Source organism: Alexandromys fortis, unplaced genomic scaffold (assembly GCF_014885135.2).
Source record: "Alexandromys fortis isolate MF-2015 unplaced genomic scaffold, M_Fortis_MF-2015_v1.1 scaffold_257, whole genome shotgun sequence".
Classification (NCBI taxonomy): Eukaryota; Metazoa; Chordata; class Mammalia; order Rodentia; family Cricetidae; genus Alexandromys; species Alexandromys fortis.
Genome location: NW_026068134.1, coordinates 50870 through 71284, shown reverse-complemented (window position 1 = coordinate 71284; position 20415 = coordinate 50870). Strand labels below are relative to the sequence as shown.

The 20415-nt window shown below is 39.0% G+C and overlaps 1 long non-coding RNA gene and 1 gene segment (V, D, J or C); one reads left to right on the top strand and one right to left on the bottom strand.

Moving 5' to 3' along the window:
- LOC126491046 (Ig kappa chain V-III region MOPC 321-like) overlaps positions 1–18601 on the bottom strand; it is a 97808-nt gene extending 79207 nt beyond the window's left edge. The window contains 2 exon segments of the V gene segment in view: positions 17960–18266; positions 18514–18601. Coding sequence covers positions 17960–18266; positions 18514–18562 — 356 coding nt within the window.
- Positions 12029–13618, top strand: LOC126491047 (uncharacterized). The gene is made up of 3 exons (XR_007589303.1): positions 12029–12094; positions 12641–12709; positions 13432–13618. It is a non-coding gene; the product is annotated as an uncharacterized lncRNA (long non-coding RNA).
- Positions 18602–20415: the final 1814 nt, after the last annotated feature.

The following is a 20415-nucleotide window of genomic DNA, read 5'->3' as shown; positions in this document are numbered from 1 at the left end:
CTTTCCATTGCCCTAGGCTTCCACATCACCCACATAGGCCCTCATGCCAGCCATCTCTGTCACACTTTCTCCCCCTACCCTATCTCCCAATTACTTCATCTTCTGTCCAGTTTCTGCTTCCAGGGAAATCCCTGAGTCTCTTGCAATCCCCTCCTCTTTGCCTAACCCATCAGGGTCCACAGATTGTAGTATGATTATCATTTACTTGACAGTTAGTAGTCCCTTATAAGGGAATTTATACCATATTTATCTTTCTCATTCTGAGTTACCTCACTCAGGATGTTTTTTCTAGTTCCACCCATTTGCTTGCAAATTTTATGATGATATATTTTTTTAACAGCTGGATAATTTTCCATTATGTAAATGTACCACATTTTTTTGGTCCATTCTGTTGAGGAACATCTAAATTATTTCCAGTTTCTGGCTATTATGATTAATGCCACAATGAACACAGCTGAGCAAATATCCTTGAGGTAGGAAGGAATATTCTTTGAGTATATGCATAAGCATAGTATAGGTGGGTCTTGAGGCAGATGGATTCCCAACTTTTTAAGGGACCCCCATAGTGGCTGTACAAGTTTTCAGTCTCACCAGCAATGGAGGAGAGTTCTCTTGTTTCATATTCTTCCCAGCATGAGATATCACTGGTGATATTGATCTTAGTCATTCTGACAGATGTAAGATGGAATCTCAGAGTCATTTTGATTAGCATTTTCCTGATTTCTAAGGATGTTAAACATCACCTTAAGTGTTTTTTTTTGCCACTTGAGATTCTTCTATTGAGAAATCTGTTTAGATATGTACCTAATTTTTTAACCAGATTATTTGTTTTATCAATACCTAGTTTATTGAGTTTTTATATATTTTTCATATTTGTTCTCTGTTATATGCAGAGTTGCTAAAATCATCTCATTCTGTAGGCTGCATTTTGTTTTATTGATGGTGTCTTTTGCCTTTTAGAGGATTTTCAGTTTCATAAGGCCCCATTTATTAATTATTGATCTTAGTGTCCTCCCTATTGGTATTCTATTCAGAAAGTTGTCTTCTGTGCTAATGCATTCAAGGCTATTCTCTTCTTTCTCTTCTGTCAGGTTCAGTGTATCTGTATTTACAGTGAGATCTTTGAGTTACTTGTCCTAGAGATTTTTTAATAGTTGAATAAAAAGCCTCATTGTTTTTCTTCTATTCCCTTATTTTTAAATTTTTTTTATTTAATTAATTTTTCATTTATGTTACGTACCCACCTCATATTCCACTCCATCTCACATCTCACATATACCCCACTGTTGATGGGAGGCTGCTTATTCATCCTGACTGCCCAAACCAAAATAATCACAAAGAAATTATATTATTTAAATTACTGCTTGGCCCATTAGCTCTAACTTCTTATTTTATAACTCTTTCATCTTAATTTAACACATCTCTATCAATCTGTGCATCCCCACAGGTTGTGGCCTACCAGCAAAGTTTCAGCATGTCTGTCTCTGGCAGTGGCTCCATGGGTTCTCCCTAACTCTTCCTTCTTTCTCTCAGTATTCAGTTTATTTTTTCTCACCTAGCTCTGTTCTACCCTATCAGGCCAAGCCAGTTTCTTTATTAACCATGGTATTCACAGCACAGGTAATCCCACATCACCTCCCTTTTTCTGTTTAAATAAAAAGGAAGTTTTTAACTTTAACATAGAAAAATTACATAAAACAAAACACATATCAAGCAAGAATTATAATTACAGTATTAATATTTACTTTATATTTTATCATAACTAAGGAAAAATATAGCTATAGCTACAAATTATTCACTCAATTAAAGAGTCCAGAAAGACATATTAACTAAGGAAATGTATTGTAAGCAGCTTCCAAAATTCTAGAATTGACAAAAACACCTTGCTACCTGAACAGTCAGCCAAAGTTCTTCTGTAACACTGGGGCATCTATCTTCAGCCTATAGGCCCACAGTATTCAGCAGGCTATTCTGTTAAGCAGGAATTTCTTCTGTCTCTTGCAGAATGTTTTGAAGACTCTTTCATTAAGCAGGAACCTTGATGCATGGTCTCACCTTTAGGCAAGTTCAGCAGTCATTTATCTGTGGGTACTTTATGTCAAGCAGTCCAGGCAAGAGCAGTTTCTTGCCCATATGGCTAGTAAATTATATCAGGAGCCTCTTCAATGCCCATCTTCCTCTTGAAGTAATTGGTGCTGCCACGAACAGATGTGTCTCATTGCCATGAAAAGTCTTAAGTTCTTAAAATATTTTAAAAGCCATATTCTTTAGACTTTGAAAGGTTTGAAGAATACCTATCCATCTGAAATACATCTCTGAACATCTATAAAACCTAACATGACTTCAAGTTTGACTATTTTAGATGATTATCTATTAATGTATATCTAATTGTATATTACATTTTTAAATGAGTTGCACAATCACAATACCTTAATCACGAGCAGAACTATATATACACAGTATAACAAAATTGACCTTAAATTTGTATCAATAAACCAAGATCCATACCAATGCATATCTCTATATTATTTAAATGTTTCTTTAGATTTAAAGAAACATTTATAAACAATATTTGGGAACATGGGCATAGTTCTCCAAACTTTTTCCAGCTTTTTGTTGGGTGAAGTAAATTTTGGGGGTGTTCAAGGTGACCTTTTGGGGGGGATCTTGGTCTATCAAACCACATTAGCCTAGAATGAATCTCCAGGTTCTCATCCTCTGTGGAAACAAAATAAGAACCTCTATTTCAAAGCAATATATCCTTAGATCCATATTTTGAAATCAAGATACCTTTAAAGTATATATGTTGGTTTAGTTTAGCAATCCCTGGAATCAATTGTCTGTCTGCAGTCCAAAAAATTCTAAGAAAACACAATAGTATACATAATCCAGACTCTGTGTATATTCCTTCTTTACATGGTTTATTTTACCTTTTCTACAAGTTTAATATTTACTTTATTATCTTTACTCCTTTAATATATGACTGTTTGTATTCTGTCTCTTTAAAGACTTCATTATTTTAAAAACATTTATTTATTTTTTTAGCTCTCTACTCTTTTTCTTCTTTTTCTCAAGCCTGTGTACATTTATCCAACACTGTGACCCATTCAATATCTTTTTTAAAAAATCTGAATCTGTTTTTATTCTATATCTGTAATTATTTTCTGATCAGAAGAGTTTATCTTCTTAAAATCCTAAACACTTTTTATGAACTTAAGTGATGCCATTGCTAGGGGAAATTAGGGACTGCGTGCTCATCCTGGCCAGTCCAGCATGGCAGAGGACGTCCATTCACAGCCTTTGAGTGCACATACCACCCAGTTCTAAATACGCCGCGGGACTATGTCTAGTCATTAATCAGTTTGTAACATGTTGCTTACGAAGCCTATTTAAATGCTTGGCCTCCTAAAAGAGTCAGAGGTTGCACTGATAGCATGGCCAGGAAAGCTGGCATTTCAAAACTGCATGGCTTTTTTTCTGCTACCACTGAGTCAGGAAAACCTCTCTTAAAGGAGCTGTGACATGCCATTAGCAAACAGCAAGAAGCTTTGTAAAACTCTGTATTTTTGTGTCTAGAATTCCTTTTCAAGCTGTCTCAGGTATTTAGAGGATTTAGTTGGCCACATTGTTATACCAGTTGTAGTTAGTAGGAAGGCCACTTCACAGTCCTGAAATAATCATACAGAAACTATATTATTTAAATCACTGCTTGGCCCATTTGCTTTAGCTTCTTATTTGATAACTCTTACAACTTCATTTAACCCATGTCCATTAATCTTTGCTTCACCACGAAGTTTTGGCCTACAAGCAAAGTTTCAGTGCATCTGTCTCCTGTGACAGCTTCATGGCTTCTCCCTAGCTCCTCCCTTTTTCTCCAGCATTCATTTTAGTTTCCCCCCACCTAGCTCTCCTCTTCCCTATCAGGTCAAGACAGTTTCTTTATTAACCAATGGTATTCCCAGAATACAGACACGAATCCCACATCACCCCTCCTCTTCCATTTCTCTTTCATCTTCATTCAGAAAAGGGAAGGCTTCCCATGGGCTTGAGCAAAGCAGGGCACATCATGCCAAGGTAAGATGGTAAGACTGAGCTCCTCTCTCTGCATCAATACTGGGTGAGGTAATCCAGCATGGAGAACAGGTTAAAAAAGCCAGCTAAGTGTCAGGGACAGGTCCCAATATCACTGCTAAGAAGCTTACAAATAGACCAAGTTACACAACTGTCACATATATGCAGAGGGCTTAGGTTGTTCCCATGCAGGTTTCCTAACTGTTGGTCCAGAGTTTATGAGCTACAATGAGCTCAGGTCAGTTATCTCTGTGGGATTTCCCATTATGACCTTGACCACTCTGGCCTATCCAATTACTTCTCCCTTTCTTCAGGAGAACTCCCAGAGCTCAGCCCAGTGCTTGGCTGTGGATCTTTGCATCTGCTTCCATCAGGTAATGAATTAAGGCTCTCTGATGACAATTAAACTAGTTACCAGTCTAATTATAGTAGATTGTCCTGGAGTGCTTTGAAGGTAATAGATATGGAGAGATTTGTATTCTTCTACATGCAGACATCCAGTTTGACCAGCAGCATTTGTTGAAGATATTGTCTGCTTTCTAGTGTGTATTGCTGGCTTCTTTACAAAACTCAGAGCTCCTTAGGTGTGGGGATTTATGTCTGGCTCTTTACTTAGAGTCCTTTGAACCACCTGTCTATTTTATGCCAATATCATGTTACTTTTATTATTATGGCTCTGTCATACAACTTGTAATTTGAAAAGCTGGAACATGAATAGGGATTATATTGCCTATTCTGAGTCTTTCCCCCTTATGTGACTGAGTATTGTTTCCTAATGTCTCTAAAAATATTGTGTTATAATTTTGACGAGTATTGTCTCGAATCTGTAGATTGCTTTTAATAGGATGGCCATTTTTTACTATTTAATCCTACCTATCCACAATATCTTCTGGTATCTTCTTCAGTTTCTTTCTTCAAACACACTGACTAGCTAGAGATAGAGACCCACATTGGAGCACTGGATTGAGCTCCCAAGGTCCAAATGAGGAACAGAAGGAGGGAGAACATGAGCAAGGAAGTCAGGACTGCGAGGGGTGCGCCCACCCACTGAGACAGTGGGGCTGAGCTCACCAAGGCCAGCTGGACTGGGACTGAAAAAGCATGGGATAAAACCGGACTCTCTGAATGTGTTGGACAAGGAGGGCTGACTGAGAAGCCAAGGACAATGGCACTGGGTTTTGACCCTACTGCATGTACTTGTTTTGTGGGAGCCTAGTCTGTTTGGATGCTCACCTTCCTAGACCTAGATGGAGGGGGAAAGGACCTTGGACTTCCCACAGGGCAGGGAACCCTGACTGCTCTTTGGACTGGAGAGGGAGGGGAAGGAGGATGGGGGAGGGGGAGGTAAATGGGAGGAGAGGAGGAGGTGAAAATTTTTAACTAAAAATATATAAATAAATAAAAAAAGAAAAACAACTTAAAAATACAAACTGAAAAAAAAGTCTGGTAGTATTCTGATCTAAAACTATCTTGCCCTAGTCTTTTTCTGGGGGGTTGGTGTTGGGAGACTGTAGGATAAAGGGCAAGCCAAAGAAACCAACCAGTCCCTGAGCACAAAATCTAGCAGCTCTGATCCTGAATGCAGAACCAGTGAATGAAACACATCAAGGATCTGAGACCAGAGCTGGGGAAAGAAACACTTTATCTCTGAACCCAAAACCAAAGAAACATACACTGATTCTGAAACTAGTGCCAAAGAAACCACTTTGTCTCTAGAATCAGATCCAGCGAAAGAAATATGCCTTGGCCATAAGATTAGGGCCGCAAGATGAAAAAGGACCCGTGAAAGAGATAAAGTTTGGCCCTCAAATCTGACCCATCTGTGCCCCTGACTAACAAAACCAACCAGTCCCTGCACAGGAAAACTAACCAATCCCTGAGCAGAAAATATTCTACCTTGGAAAATTCCACCCATAAGAAGTTCTATGTAAGCTCCTCTGCATGTTCAGTTGTGGGCTGACTTTCACCATCCTGGCAGGCACTCTCTTGGACTCCTTCCTAAATGAATCTATTTTTTTAAAAAAGAGTCTTGGGTGAAGATGTTCATTCAGTGGCACAGAATGAAAGATCCTTGCTAGGATGCCTCTTAGGGAACTGAGCATAAAAACCTTGCTGAAAAACCTAAGAGGGCTAAGTTTCCGAGCAAGGCTGGGTAGAACAGCAGAACAGAAAACTCTTGCTGAGATATTCCCTTAGAGGAGCCGAGCAAGGCTGAGCAGGAAAAAAAAAAAAAAAAAAAAAAAACAACAGCAAAAAAACAAAACAAAACAAAACAACAACAACAAAACCCAACTTTCTGACAGAGCTGGAGGAGATTGCTACATTTTTGCAGGGACTTCCTTTTAGCAGTGTGTAGCAAAAGTAACACCTTGGGCTGCAGAGGAAGTGAATGGCTCTGCTAAGTTGTTCACAGAGCTCAGATATAGGGTTCACTGGGAGAGAAGCAGGATTGCTATAGCCATTTCCCATGACACCTCAACTTTAGGTAGCCTGGCTTCCTGACAAGCAAGGATGCTTATCCCTCCATGGTTGAACTGTCCTAGTGAAGCTCCAACCTCAACAGGCGTCCTATTGTGGCTCTACTTCCCTAAAGCTGTTATATTGTGGCTTTAAATATAGCCTGACTTTCTGAGCAGTTAGAACATCTTTGCAGCTCCAGAGCTATTACACTCACTTTCACTTACAGAAACTTTTTAAAAAAATGTTTTATTTTCATGAGGTACCATATATTTATTTTTGTTCTCAGTGTCTGTTCTACTAGAGACATATTTAGGAAGTGGTTTCCTGTGCCCATGCATTGAAGACTACTTCCCACTTTCTAGGTGATTTTTCTGCACTGACTGAGATGACCCTGAGAATTCTTTTCTTAAGCAGTTTGTGTTGAGTTGAAGTTATTGTTTCTTTTGTCAATACTGTGTTTGACCTGGCTGTCCTGGAACTCACTTTGTAGTCTAAGATGTTCTTTTTTTTTTTTTTTTTTTTTTTAATTTATTTATTTATTTATTAAACATTTCTGTCTCTTCCCCACTGCCGCCTCCCCTTTCCCTCCCCCTCCCCCAACCAAGCCCCCCTCCCTCGTCAGCCCAAAAAGCAATCAGGGTTCTCTGCCCTGTGGGAAGTCCAAGGACCACCCACCTCCATCCAGGTCTAGTAAGGTGAGCATCCACGAAACTGCCTAGGCTCCCACAAAACCACTAGGTCCAGTAGAATCAAAAACCCGTTGCCATTGTTCTTGAGGTCTCAGTAGTCCTCCTTGTCCGCTATGTTCAGCGAGACCAGTTTTGACCCAGGCTTTTTCAGACCCAGGCCAGCTGGCCTTGGTGAGTTCCCGATCCCCAGACCCAAAAAGAGGAACATGGAATGTTCTCACTCATATTTGGTTTCTAGCCATAAATAAAGGACATTGAACCTATAAGTTGGGTTCTTAGAGAAGCTAAATAAGAAGGAGAACCCAAAGAAAATCCTGAATATTTCTCCTGAATATTAAACTTCATCAGGCGATGAAAGGAGACAGAGACAGAGAACCACATTGGAGCACCGGACTGAAATCTCAAGGTCCAAATCAGGAGCAGAAGGAGAGAGAGCACAAGCAAGGAACTTAGGACTGGGAGGGGTGCACCCATACACTGAGACAATGGGGATCGGGAACTCACTAAGATGTTCTTGATTGAACTCACTGAGATACCTTTGCCTCCGCCTCCCCAAGTTCTGGGATTAAATGTATGCTTCACACTGCCCTGTTTTTGAGTGAATCTTTCATCCTGGATTGAAATCAGTTTGCTCATAATGTATACTCCTCCTAAAATGCTGTTAGATTTGAATTGCAGGTTTTTTTTGTGGGTTTTATGTTAATCAAGGAAATTGATCTCTTTGTCATTTTCCCCTTATGTCTTTGTATCTAATTAATGTTGGCTTCATAGTTGTGAGTTTTTTCTTCTCCTTTTCTGGTGGTGATTCTTCCTTCTTTATGGCATGGAACAGTTCCAGGGGCATTAGTGTTAGCTCTTCATTAAAGGCCTGGCCGAATTTGGCAGATGATCTCTTCAATTAGGAGCTTTACTCTAGAGAGTTGTTATATTACTGCTTCAATAGAGTTGCTTGCTAAGGTTCTGTTGAAATTTTTGATATCATTGTGATTTAATGTGGTTATGTGACATGTATCCTGACACAGATCCATTTCTTCTAGATATTCAAGTTGGAAGAGTGTTGAAATAGGAGTGGCGGGGCTGCGTCCCCGGCACCTGGCCGCCCACATGGCTAGCTTATGCCCGAAATAATTACACGGAAACTGTATTCTATTAAACACTGCCTGGCCCGGCTAGGTCCAGCTTCTTATTGGCTAGCTCTTACATATTGTTCTAACCCATTTCTAATATTCTGTGTAGCCCACAAGCTGGCTTACCAGGGAGGATCTTAACCTGCGTCTGTCTGGAGTGGGAGCATCATGGCGACTCCTTCACTAAGCTTCTTCCTCCCAGAATTCTCTTCTGTTTTCTCCACCCACCTAAGGGTGGGCCTATCAAGGGGCCTAGGCAGTTTCTTTATTAATAAGAAATCACTCCCACATCATTTTCCCTTTTACTGTTTAAACAAAAAAGAAAGGCTTTAACTTTAACATAGTAAAATTACATATAACAAAACAGTTATCAAGTAAGAATTACAGTTACAATATTTATATCTATTTTATCTCTTATCATAACTAAGGAAAACTATACCTATTCATTCTTCAACTCCATCAAAGACTCCAGAAGGATATAATAATACCTAAGTAAACAAGAAATAAGAAAACTCTAGAAATGACAGAGACATCTCGCTGCCTGGACAGTCACCCAAAGTTCTTCGGTACCGTTGGGGCATCCATCTTCAGCCTTCAGGCCCATAATATCCATCAGACATTTCCAAGAAGCAGGAAATTCCAAAGACAGTTCAGTCATTTTTTGCTGTGTCCTGCAGAATGTCTCGCAGACTCTTTCATGAATCAGGAACCCCGAAAGACCATCTCACCTTTAGGCAAGTTCAGTAGTCCTCTCTCTGCGGGTTCTCTGTGTCCAGTTTATGCAACAGTCCAGGCAAGAACAGTTTCTTGCCCAAATGGCTATCAAACTCTGTAAGGATCCTCTTGATGCCCATCTTCCTCTTGAAGTAGCTGGTGCTGCCAGGAGCAGATGTGTCTCCTTGTCATGAAAAGCCCTAAGTTATTAAAATATTTTAAATGCCATATTCTGCAGTCTTTGAGAGATATGAAGAATGTTTATCTAACTGAAATATATCTCTATATATCTAGAAAATCTAATTAACATGACTACAAACTTAACTATTAGCGATGATTATCCATTAACAACCTATATTTCCTAATTATACATTACATTTTAAATGAACTACACAATCACAATACCTTAATCAAGTTCAAAAATACATATACATATAACAAAATTGACCTTAAAATCCATACCAATGTAAATTATTCATATCTATACCATACCCCCCTTTAAATGTAAAAGAACAGTTATAAACAGTATTTGGGAACATGGGCGTAGTTTCTTCTCTCCAAACTGCTTCCTGCTCAATAGGGACGTCGTTAATTAGGTCGTTCATGATATAACCTGTGTGCTAGTTTCATCTCAGTTGGCAATTGAGCAAAGCAATTTTTTGAGGGTATTCACAGCAACCTTTCAGTAGGGCGTGGTCTATCATACCAAATCGGAATAGAAGAAATCCACAGGGTCTGGTCCTCTGTGAAAACAAAAGAAGACCTTTTCCAAAGCATCATAACCTTAGATCCAAATTCTGAAGTCACGGTACCTTTAGAACATATGTGCAGGTTCAGCTTAGCAGCCCATATAATGAAATGTCTCTCTGTACTTAGCTCCTTCACAGTCAAAAATTTTAAAGAAAACACAATGTAAATAATCCAGACTCTCTGTGAATTTTCCATTTTTACGTGGCTTATTTTTCTTTATTTCTTTTAATCTATAACTATCTGTACTTCTGTACTCTGTCTCTTTAAAAAGACTTTACCCTTTTTCTTTTTAAGACATTAACTTTTTTATATTCCTTTTCTTCTCTTTCCCAAGCCTACGTACATTCATTCAACAATGTGATCCATAAAGGTCTTTTATGTCTGAATCTGTTTTATTGTGACTCTGTAATTTTACAGAAGAGTGTAAGATTTCAAAGTCCTACCCAATGATTGCTTCCTTGGATTGCATTTGAGTGCATTGCAGTTCCCTACTTTGTATCTCTATTTTATCAATGTAGGTCTGTTTCTCTTGCTGTTGCTTGTGTATTTATGCACAGGACACAACCTTTGAATAATGTTGTACATTGTTGTTTTATTATTCATTCCATTTATTTCATAATATTTATCAGCTCTTCCCATTGATTGACTTTGTATTCATCTTGAGCTTTTCCATTGACAAGAGGTTCATCATTAGTTGCTAACTTGAGATCTCTCTGAATTTGGTCATTATTTGAATCCATCTGTTTCTTTAAGTAGGCATTTACAATCATAAACTTTCCTCATCTTATAGCTGTATCTTGAAGATGCTGAGAAAAGGTGTTATTTTCATTTAATTCTAGGAATTGTTTTCTCACTGATTTTTTTCCCAATAAATCAAGTGGTAATTCAAGAGTATACTGTGCATTCTCCAATTGTTTATGTGGTTCCTTCCTAAGAGATGTCATCAATGAAGGTACAAAGGAAGAGCTTATCTGCATGTTGGAGAACACTAACTTGTAAGTAAGAAAATGCAGATTGATCCCGTGACAGTGTCTGTCAATAAAAGTGAGTACTGTCTTGGAACTGTTGGGCAATATAGTTCAATAGAGTTGAATGATTTGATTTGATGGATCTCCAAACATAAAAAGGTATTGATAAACCAGGTATAAATGTAAGCAAAAAAATACATTGCTTAAACCTAAGATTGTGAACCATTTGATCCTCTCAGGGATTTGTGTTAACAAAGAATAGGGTCGTGGGCTCCTGTGTGTGTAGGGAATATGGGCTGGTTAAAGAAGAGGAGTCCTTTACTGACCTTCATACTCATTACCTTTTGAGCATCCAACCTTGTGGAATTACATGAAGTGTTGCTGGATTTTGAGACCCTTGTGACTTTAAATAATCTATTATGATTTTTAATCCCTTCCAATATTATATTTTAGAGGATATTGTCTTTGATGAGGGAAAGAAAAGAGGTTCTTGAGATGAATTTAGACTGTGATGATAAAGTAGACATTGGAAATTGGAAGATAGAATACCCTTGCAAGCAAAGGAAGCTGCAACTTCCCCATCCAATTTGTAAAGGCTTTGGAGGCTAGACTGTCTTTGGAGACAGATTTTCTGTATCCAGATTAACTCTTCACAAGTTGACCAATAGAACCATTAGGATTTTAGGCTGTCATCTTCAATTCTCAACGATCAGACACCATGACCATTCAGGATGTTGGGTTAGGCAAATTTATAACACTGGTTTTGTGTCTTTGTAGCTGCAAGGTAGGTCAAACTGCCAGCTCTCACCTGTCTTCACCACCAGAGTGAACTCTCCAGCATTGCCCCAGCTAGTTCACCTTTTACAGTGTTAAGTAAGGGCTTTGCCTAGTTCTCCTTTTTTCATGCCCTCAAGGTGAGCTCTCTTATACCTACATCTTCAGTGCCCACTCTAATTGTCCTGGAAGGTGTAGGGTTCACTCTCCCAAGTGTTCCTCCTGGTAAGGGTTAAGGTAGAACCCTTGCCCACCTCAGGTTGCAGAGGAAAGAATGGGGAGGGAACCCTTTTCTTCTGGTCTATGAGATTTTTGTTATTATTTCAAGACAAGGTTTCTCTGTAGGTTTGGTGACTGTTGCGAAAGCTCCTTCCGCTCCTTCAGGCAATAGCTGCGGAGATACCAGCCCATTGGGGCGTGGTCTCTCTTTCTTTAAAGAAGCAGCAACTGCCCTTGCTTGCACCCTGGATTCCGGCTCCACTTCTGGAGAGTAGGCTCCCTTCCTGATTGCACAGAGAGCTGTTGTCTGGGACAGTGATCTGTAAGTTTTTCCCCTTTAAATAAAAATAAACTCTCTATTGGTCATAATTCCAAACTGGTGTGGGATTGTTTGTGACTTAAGCCTTCAATTGGTGCCTGAATATGTGGCTTTTTGGCTACCCGCCTCCAAGCCTCTGGTCATTGCATGGCTGCCAGGAGCTGGCGACCTCTCTGCCGGCAAGCGAGCGAACAGAGCTCAGAAAGCATGACTCAGCTCGCCCCCCCCCCCCCACTTTGCTGCAGCTTGACCGCCCCCCATATTTGCCCACGCCTAGCAGCAACAACAGCGTGGCCGACGCACAGCGCCACACAGCGCCACAGACCACACAGCTCCACACAGTGCCACACAGCGCCACACAGCACCACATAGCACCACACAGCGCCACACAGCACCACACAGCGCACGCGACTGCTCCGCGTCCTCTCCCCACAGGCGGCTGAGTCCGACTTATGCTGCCACCCTCCTGTAATTAAATAATTCACACAGCACACGGTCTGTGAGTTTAACTTCTGGATTTGAGTATATATTTCAGATTTTTTTTTTCAGATTCTGACTCCCTGGCCACGTGGATTCAGGTGCACCCCGCCACCTATTGGCAGGCAACGATCATTATAGGTAAAATTTCTTTTGATTAAATACAAATAATTACAGGTTTGCTTGAAAATGTTGGACATTACCATTTAAGGTTTTCACAGCTTTTTAAATTATACCATGTCTGAGATTTTTCAAGAGGATATCCCACTGGTTTGGATATTCCTTGGGCTTATTATTCTACTTTTTTTTTTTGGCAGCTTCTTTAAAATATGGTTTGATATTAGAAAAATGATACAGTCCTTACAGAATGAATCCAGGATTCTTAGGGCAGAGGTTGAATGCTTAAGAAAGGGCACAATTGTTTTGAGTGACAACTTTCAGTCGGTTGAGGTAATTTCAAAAACAATTCAGACTGACACCAACCTCCTCAAGAAAGAGTTTGAAATTCTCAAAGAGGAGAATAGATATTTGTCTAATATAACTCAGTCAACTGAGCAAAATTTAGAAAAGATGCAGTCTAATACTAAAGAGAGCTTTGCTGCTCTGGAGGAGGGGACAGCTGATTTGGCTCGTAAACTTCAGTCCCTGTCTGTAGGTGCTGAAACATTATCTGAGAGGATTCAAACCGCTAATAGGACTTTATCAAAGGGGTATGGAAGATTAATGGACAGAATTTCAATACAAAAAGGCACAATTTATGCTATGAAAATTATGTCCAAGGTTGAGATATTATCTCTAACGAACGAACTTCATACCAGGAGATGTGCTACGTTGGGGAAGGGGTTTTGCTCTTGTTTCCACAGGAGAAGAAAAATTGTGGATACCATCAAAATTAATAAAGATTCGATTTGAAAAGGAGAAACCTCTTGGAAAGATGAAATGACAGCTCATCCACAATGATGATATTCATACAGGTGGTAAGAAAAACATATAGAATGGGGGTAGGGTTCTGTTCTTATTTCCACAGGAAAATATTCATCTTTGAAAAATTCAAGGGTCCCTGGATGTTTGAATACTGACAGATGGAAAAATAAGAGTCCAAAAGGAACTCTCAAGAAAACTGAATAGGTTCTGTAAGTTTAAAAATCTAAGATATACAAAATCATATTTCTAAATTTATAGAGCTGGTTTTGGAGCTGGCCTCTGGCTCAGTCCCTCTCCAATTCCAAGCCTGTTGTTAAGAGAAAAAAACCAGAGTTTCTGTCTCATGTCAAGAGCCATGATAGGGGACGGAAAGAAATATGAGTTTAGAAAACATTTTTGCTTTTCTTCATATATATCATACCTTTCATTGAATATATCTATCATGCCTTTCATTGAATATATGTATGTCTATATATATCTATATGATTAATGTTTAAGTTTTTCAAAATGAACAATGAGTTTTTCCTGCAGTGATATTTGAATTTTCCAGGAAGAAGATGGGGCCCCATAACAACAACTCCACCTGGTTGATAGGAAGTCATGATACTGATAGTGCTACTACAAAACCTGTTTTTGGTACCAGCTGCACAAGATGGTTCCAACTTGGTTAGCTGAAATGGTGCACATCTTGTACAACATTCTGGCCAGACCTGCACAAAATACTCAAAGACTATTTGCAATCTTAAAAGACATTGATCTTGAAATTTAACCATCATTTTACTTTCACAGGATCCCCCAAAAAGAATGTCACCTCCATGAGAGCTGGAAGTAATTCTAGAGGACGATGTCCCCTCTCCCAGTAAAGTTTGTCCTTGGGTTTAGGGACATCATTTACGGGTTGATTATAATTAGTATATGATTGAGGGAGGAATTTTATAAGCTCAAAGATCTTTTTGAAAAAAAAAGAAGAGGGATAATTGGATGATGCGATAATAGATTTGTAATTGTGAGTTACTATTTTTAGACAAATATATTGGTATTGATTCTTGGATATTGATACAAAGTTAAATTATATTGACTATTGTATGCATGTATGCTTCTACCTCTGTTTAAAACATTTTTATGTATTGATCTATATTGTATTGGTATATATATACACATATATATGTATATATATCATATAAATTTACCATATTGCAGTGTACATTTCTACCTCTGATTAAGATACTTATATATTGTTTATGTATTAATATATATTTACCATATTGCATTGTATATTTGTACATTGTTTTTATTTGGAGGTTATATTGTCCTCATTCATTGCACAATTGTTTATTGTCTTAGTCTTTACGTTAGATAGGTATTGAGAATTATATAGATCAATAGTCATCTAAGTTTGTCATTTATAATTAGACTAATCAGGTTCCTTAGATACATAGAGATTATATTCAGTATAGATAGATAATCTTCAACCTCTTCAAAGAGCTGTAGAAAATGGCCTTTAATCTAACTCAGAGTTTCGTGGTAGTGAGACACAATTGCTCCTGGCAACACTGATCTATTCCTGAGAGAATGTTGAACACCGAAGACACTCCACCTGGAGCCTTTCTTTTTGGCAGAACTGGCCTTTGGGCAAAGAAATGCCCATGCCTCAACCACTGACAGAGATACAGAATATCTGTCCATGGATAAAACAGGACTGTCATATCCTGCCAAGACAGGGTAAAATAGTTTTGAAAAGTTTCTTGCCTTTGAAAATGGCAAGTTATGTTAGGCCTTAGCCAAAGTTGGTTGCTTCAATGCTGCAAACATGACCTTGGGTGATTGCCCAGGTAGCTAGTTGTCTCTGTGAGTTGTTGCATAACATTATTTCCCTTCTCAGATCTTCAATGGGGTTGATGACTTGGCCAAGTTATTTATTATACATGACTTAAGCTAGTTAGAATAGGATATTTGTACTTATTGTATATAATTTCATAGTAGGTTTAGAACTTTCATACTTAAACAAAAGGGGGAGGTGTTCCGGGAGCTCCTTCTGCTCCTTCAGCCAATAGCTGCTGAGATACCAGCCCATTGGGGCGTGGTCTCTCTTTAAAAAAGTAGCAACTGTCCTCGCTTGCACTCTGGCTTCTGGCTCCACTTCCTGAGAGTAGGTTCTCTTCCTGATTGCGCAGAGACCTGTTGTCTGGGACAGTGATCTGTAAGTTTTTCCCCTTTAAATAAATAACCTCTCTATTGGTCATAATTCCAAACTGGTGTGGGATTTTTGTGACTTATGCCTTCATGGAACTAGCTCTTTTAGAATAGGCTGGCCTTGAACTCACAGAAATTGGCCTGCATTTGCCTCCTGACTGCTGGGATTAAAGGCATGTGCCACCGCCGTCCAGCATGCTCTGTGCTTAACAAGAAAGGCACAGGATTTTCCCACAAGTTTTTGACCTGTCACAGATAATTTCTGGTTGATTAAGATTCAATCCTTGTCCTTTTAATCCTTCTATTATATAACTTGAAAAATGTTTATTTCACTGTACTATTAAGGGTCTACCATGGTTCCATTAATGGTTTTCTTTGGAAAATGCCTTTTTGACCTCAGGTATATTTCCTTTTCACAAAGAAACTGGTGAGATGGACCATATGATACAAGAAGGTCATCAGTGTAAGACTCAGCAGCCCGGAAACAACTTGTTTTTTTTTGTACTCACATTTGTCTGACCTAGGACTCACTCTATCTTTAACTAGGTTATATCCACTAATAGTGCAATTTTGGAAAGTTTTAGTATGTTTGTCAGGGTCAACTGAAAAATCTCATAAACTCTTATTTAATCTGATTTAAAATGAAAGGAAGGAGGATTTGTATTCTGGAGGGCAAAATTATCTTGACATTTCCTATAAGTGGAGACTAAAGAAGTCAAAGTCTACTTAATGGTGGGTAATTAATAGAGAATTCCACATATTGTTTTCTCAGAGAGGCATTGATCTAACACAGATTCAGGTGTAGTGGAGGCTAGATAGGTAGATTTCACATAACAGTGTCCACAGTAATTTAAACTCTTTTTGGAAAGCAAGAAAATTACTTGAATATAGGGGCCCTCAGATCATTTTTTAGCCTCATAGCTGGGTATGTCTATTTGGATGGTAGTACTACAGTTAGTACTTCTCTAAGGAGGGCATTTTCTCTCTTTTCCAGCTTATTGACACAGCAAGTCACAGAATAGGAAATTGCTAAGAGCTTCTCATATAGGAATTGAGGATCCAAGGATTTCAAGGGTCTCAGCACTCTAGAGAAGTTGAAACTGATAAGGACTCATTGCCTACCTGAAAAGAGAAGAAGGCTTCCATCAAGTCTTCTCCTTTCCCAAGCCCATGTCTTGAAAGTTCTCTGATGATACCCCGCCTGAAACAATGTGGAATTTGGGGACTAACACCTGATGTCCTGTGTCCTCCATGTGTAATTTGTGTCACATGCTCACCACTTTCATATTTTATACACCACATGCAAAGGATGAAGAAAGGAAGACAGGAGGAAAGAGAAGGAAATGGCAGTAAGACTTTGAACACAACTACAGAAGTCTTTCAAATGATGAGTATTGTATAAGGACAAAATTCAATCAGAAAATCTGATACTAAAGCCTTAATTTGGGGATGGACACAAGATAGAAACTTTGGAACCAAAGCAGAAAATTAGGTGTAACATAGCCTTGTGTTTCTAAGTAACTGCAGCAGGCTGCTTATGAGTGCAACCAAATGAAAGCAATTGGAGAAAAAATCCCTGGGGTGAGAATGTCAGCCTCCTTCTGAAAGATGATTTTGATTCTCAGGTCCCACATGGCGGAGAGAACTAACATTATCCTCTGACTCTCTCTCTCTCTCTCTCTCTCTCTCCTCTCTCTCTCTCTCTCTCNCTCTCTCTCTCTCTCTCTCTCTCTCTCTCTCTCTCTCTCTCTCTCTCTCTCTCTCTCTCCTCTCTCTCTCTCTCACACACACACACACACACACACACACACACACACACTAAATAACTTTGGTTAACTTTTTTCCTGTTGAAATAATTTGTATTCATTATATTTAGAAACACATAGAAAAAGAAACAGTAAATCTTAAGTGATAGGAAATTCTAAAAGGTTTTACTGATGGTGGGATGGATTAGGCAGAGATGTGGTCAGGAAGATAGGGCAGAAAAAGAGAAAATTAAATATGTGTTAACAAAATTTTAAGTGAATAATTATTAATTAAGAAACAACCATGGAGGTCTATATTTTGTTGGGAAATCATTAAATTATAAAGTATATAGGGTGGGACAAACATGTAAATCAGTTCATAAAAGTTTATTTCATTGTTTAAGATCTTTTCTCAAACAAGTTTAGAGCTGTGTATTGAGGTGTCAGAGAGTAAGAGACAGCTGAGATACTGAGCCTCAGTGAGCAGCAACCCCAGGAGGTTTTTGTTTAGCCCTGGAGCACTGTGGGAGGAAGCTCCTTACTCTGCTGACAGAAATATGTTGCAGTATCATCAGCTTCCACAGGATTGATGGTGAGGGTGAAGTCTGTCTCAGACCCACTGCCACTAAACCTGGCTGGGACCCCAGATTCTAGGTTGGATGCACCATAGATAAGGAGTTTGGGAGACTGTCCTGGTTTCTGTTGATACCAGTTCATACGATTTGCTCCATAGTAATTGACACTCTCACTGGACTTGCAGGAGATGGTGACCTTTTGTCCCAGAGACACAGGGAGCAAACCTGGAGACTGGGTCAGCACAATGTCCCCAGTGGAACCTGGAATCACAAACACACAGACCATGGTTATATATGTTTAGAAACTTTCCCAGAAGAGGAATTTTTCATTAAAAATTTTCAAGAATATTTGTAAGCATCACTTTGAGAAACCAGAAAGTCAAAGAGAATGGGGAACATAAACCCAATTACAAATGCCTTAAATCTAATGATAAAGATAGCAGAGGCATGGAAAGCCATGATGGCCCCAGGAGATGCTCCAAACACTCACTGCTCTGCACCCTCTCACCTGGAACCCTGAGCAGCAGCATCCATAGGAGGAGTGCCTTTGACTCCATCTCTGAGTGCTTGAAAAGAGAATGCTTCTTAGGCTCCTTCAGCTGCCCTTAAAGGAGCCAGGGCTGTTGTATAATGACTCAATATGTAAATCAGCTCAGAAGACTGTGCTGGTGCTCAAAGGGGCACCTGCTCCTGTTTAACCCACTGGGAGTTGGTGTCAGCAGAAAATTCACTAGAGCATGGCAAGTGTGTCTTAAAGGAGCCTTGCAATCTATTGTCTTGAATCTTTACCCTCTAATCTTTCTGAAGTGTGATGCAGGTAAGTGCACTATGGATGTGCTATGTAAAGAATATATGTTATTTTAGGAACAACTTAATCTTTCAAAATTGTAAATGGCTAATGAAAATATTATCTAAGAGGGAATGGAGAATAAAGACTCAAAGAAAAGTAACACAATTAATTCTTGACATATTTCTAATTTTTTTTTAAATCTGTGTTTCAGTGTGTGCGATGCTGTCTGTGTATGTTTTTGCCTGCTCTTGTTTGTGGACAACCTCCTTGCCTTGGCATATGTAAGAAGATAAAAGGCCATCCTTGGGTATGGCTGTTGCCTTCTGTCTTATCTGAGATAGAGTCTCTTGTTCACCACTGCTCCATAAAGAGCCTGGCCCTGGACCATCTGGATACTCTGCAGTCTCCATCTCTCATCTTGCCACAGCATCACTCTGAGTGCACTCATGTGGTGCAGCTGCATCTGACTTTATGTGGGTCACTGGGATGTGAACCAGGTCCTCACATGTATGTGGCAAGCATGTTACCCATAGAGCCAATCTAGTCCGTTCATTAAAATAAAAGCACTGAAAAGAAATTCTTCATACTGAATGTAAATAAAAATTCATGAAATATAGGGATTATAATATGAAAGTTAAGTGATATTGTTGGTTACTTTTTTCCCTTACTCTTTGCTCTTTGAGGGTCCAACACCCGGTTCCCAAATACATACGTGGGGACTTATTCTTACTTATAAGTACTTGGCCTTAGCATGGTTTGTTTCTAGGCAGCTTTTCCTTTTCCATTTTTTTTGATTGCAGCAGTATTTTTAATTTTTCCAAGTTGTCACATTAGTGCTACATGTCTTGAAAGTTGGGAGAGACTTCACTTCCTGTGGCTTATCTATTGTGGAACCTCTTGAACAGTCTATTCAGCTAAACCTAAAGGTCCATATTTGATTATATCAGGTGACACATGAACAGGTTGTTTCAGCAGTTGTCTTGTAGTTAGGGTTGCTGCTTTAATGAGGCGAGATTGATCTGATATGAAGGATTCTCATGTTTATTTGATTTACTTCTATAGGCAAACTATATGTAATGTAAAGACAAAACTGTCTGGGCAGTTCTGGAAGATTTTGTATCTGGTAGTTATCATTTGATTATATTATTGTTCCTCAGCTTTGTTATTTCTCCTCAAACTTGAAATCAGGAACAAGGAATTAACAATCACCAATTTCGCAAGGCATTGCCATGCAAAACAGAATGATCTGCTATTTATTTGCTTTAAGAAATGCAAGTGTGCCAAGTGTGGCACTTGGTGACCATGGCTTTGACTTTGAAGCTTGAAGCACTTTCCCTGGTTTGTTTGGTGACAGGTCACTTGAAACAGAAGTTTCTTTTTAGTCTGGGTAATATGCCCCTCATACGCTTCTATTTCAGACTGTGGTGGATTTTGTCCCTAGCCAGGTTTTCTTAGTTTAAATTATCCCATCTACCTTTTGCCTCCAGGCATTTATCTATTATCTCTCTCTTTCTCTCATCTATCTATCTATCTATCTATCTATCTATCTATCTATCTATCTATCATCTATCTATCTATCTATCTATCTATCTATCTATCTATCTATCTATCTATCTATCT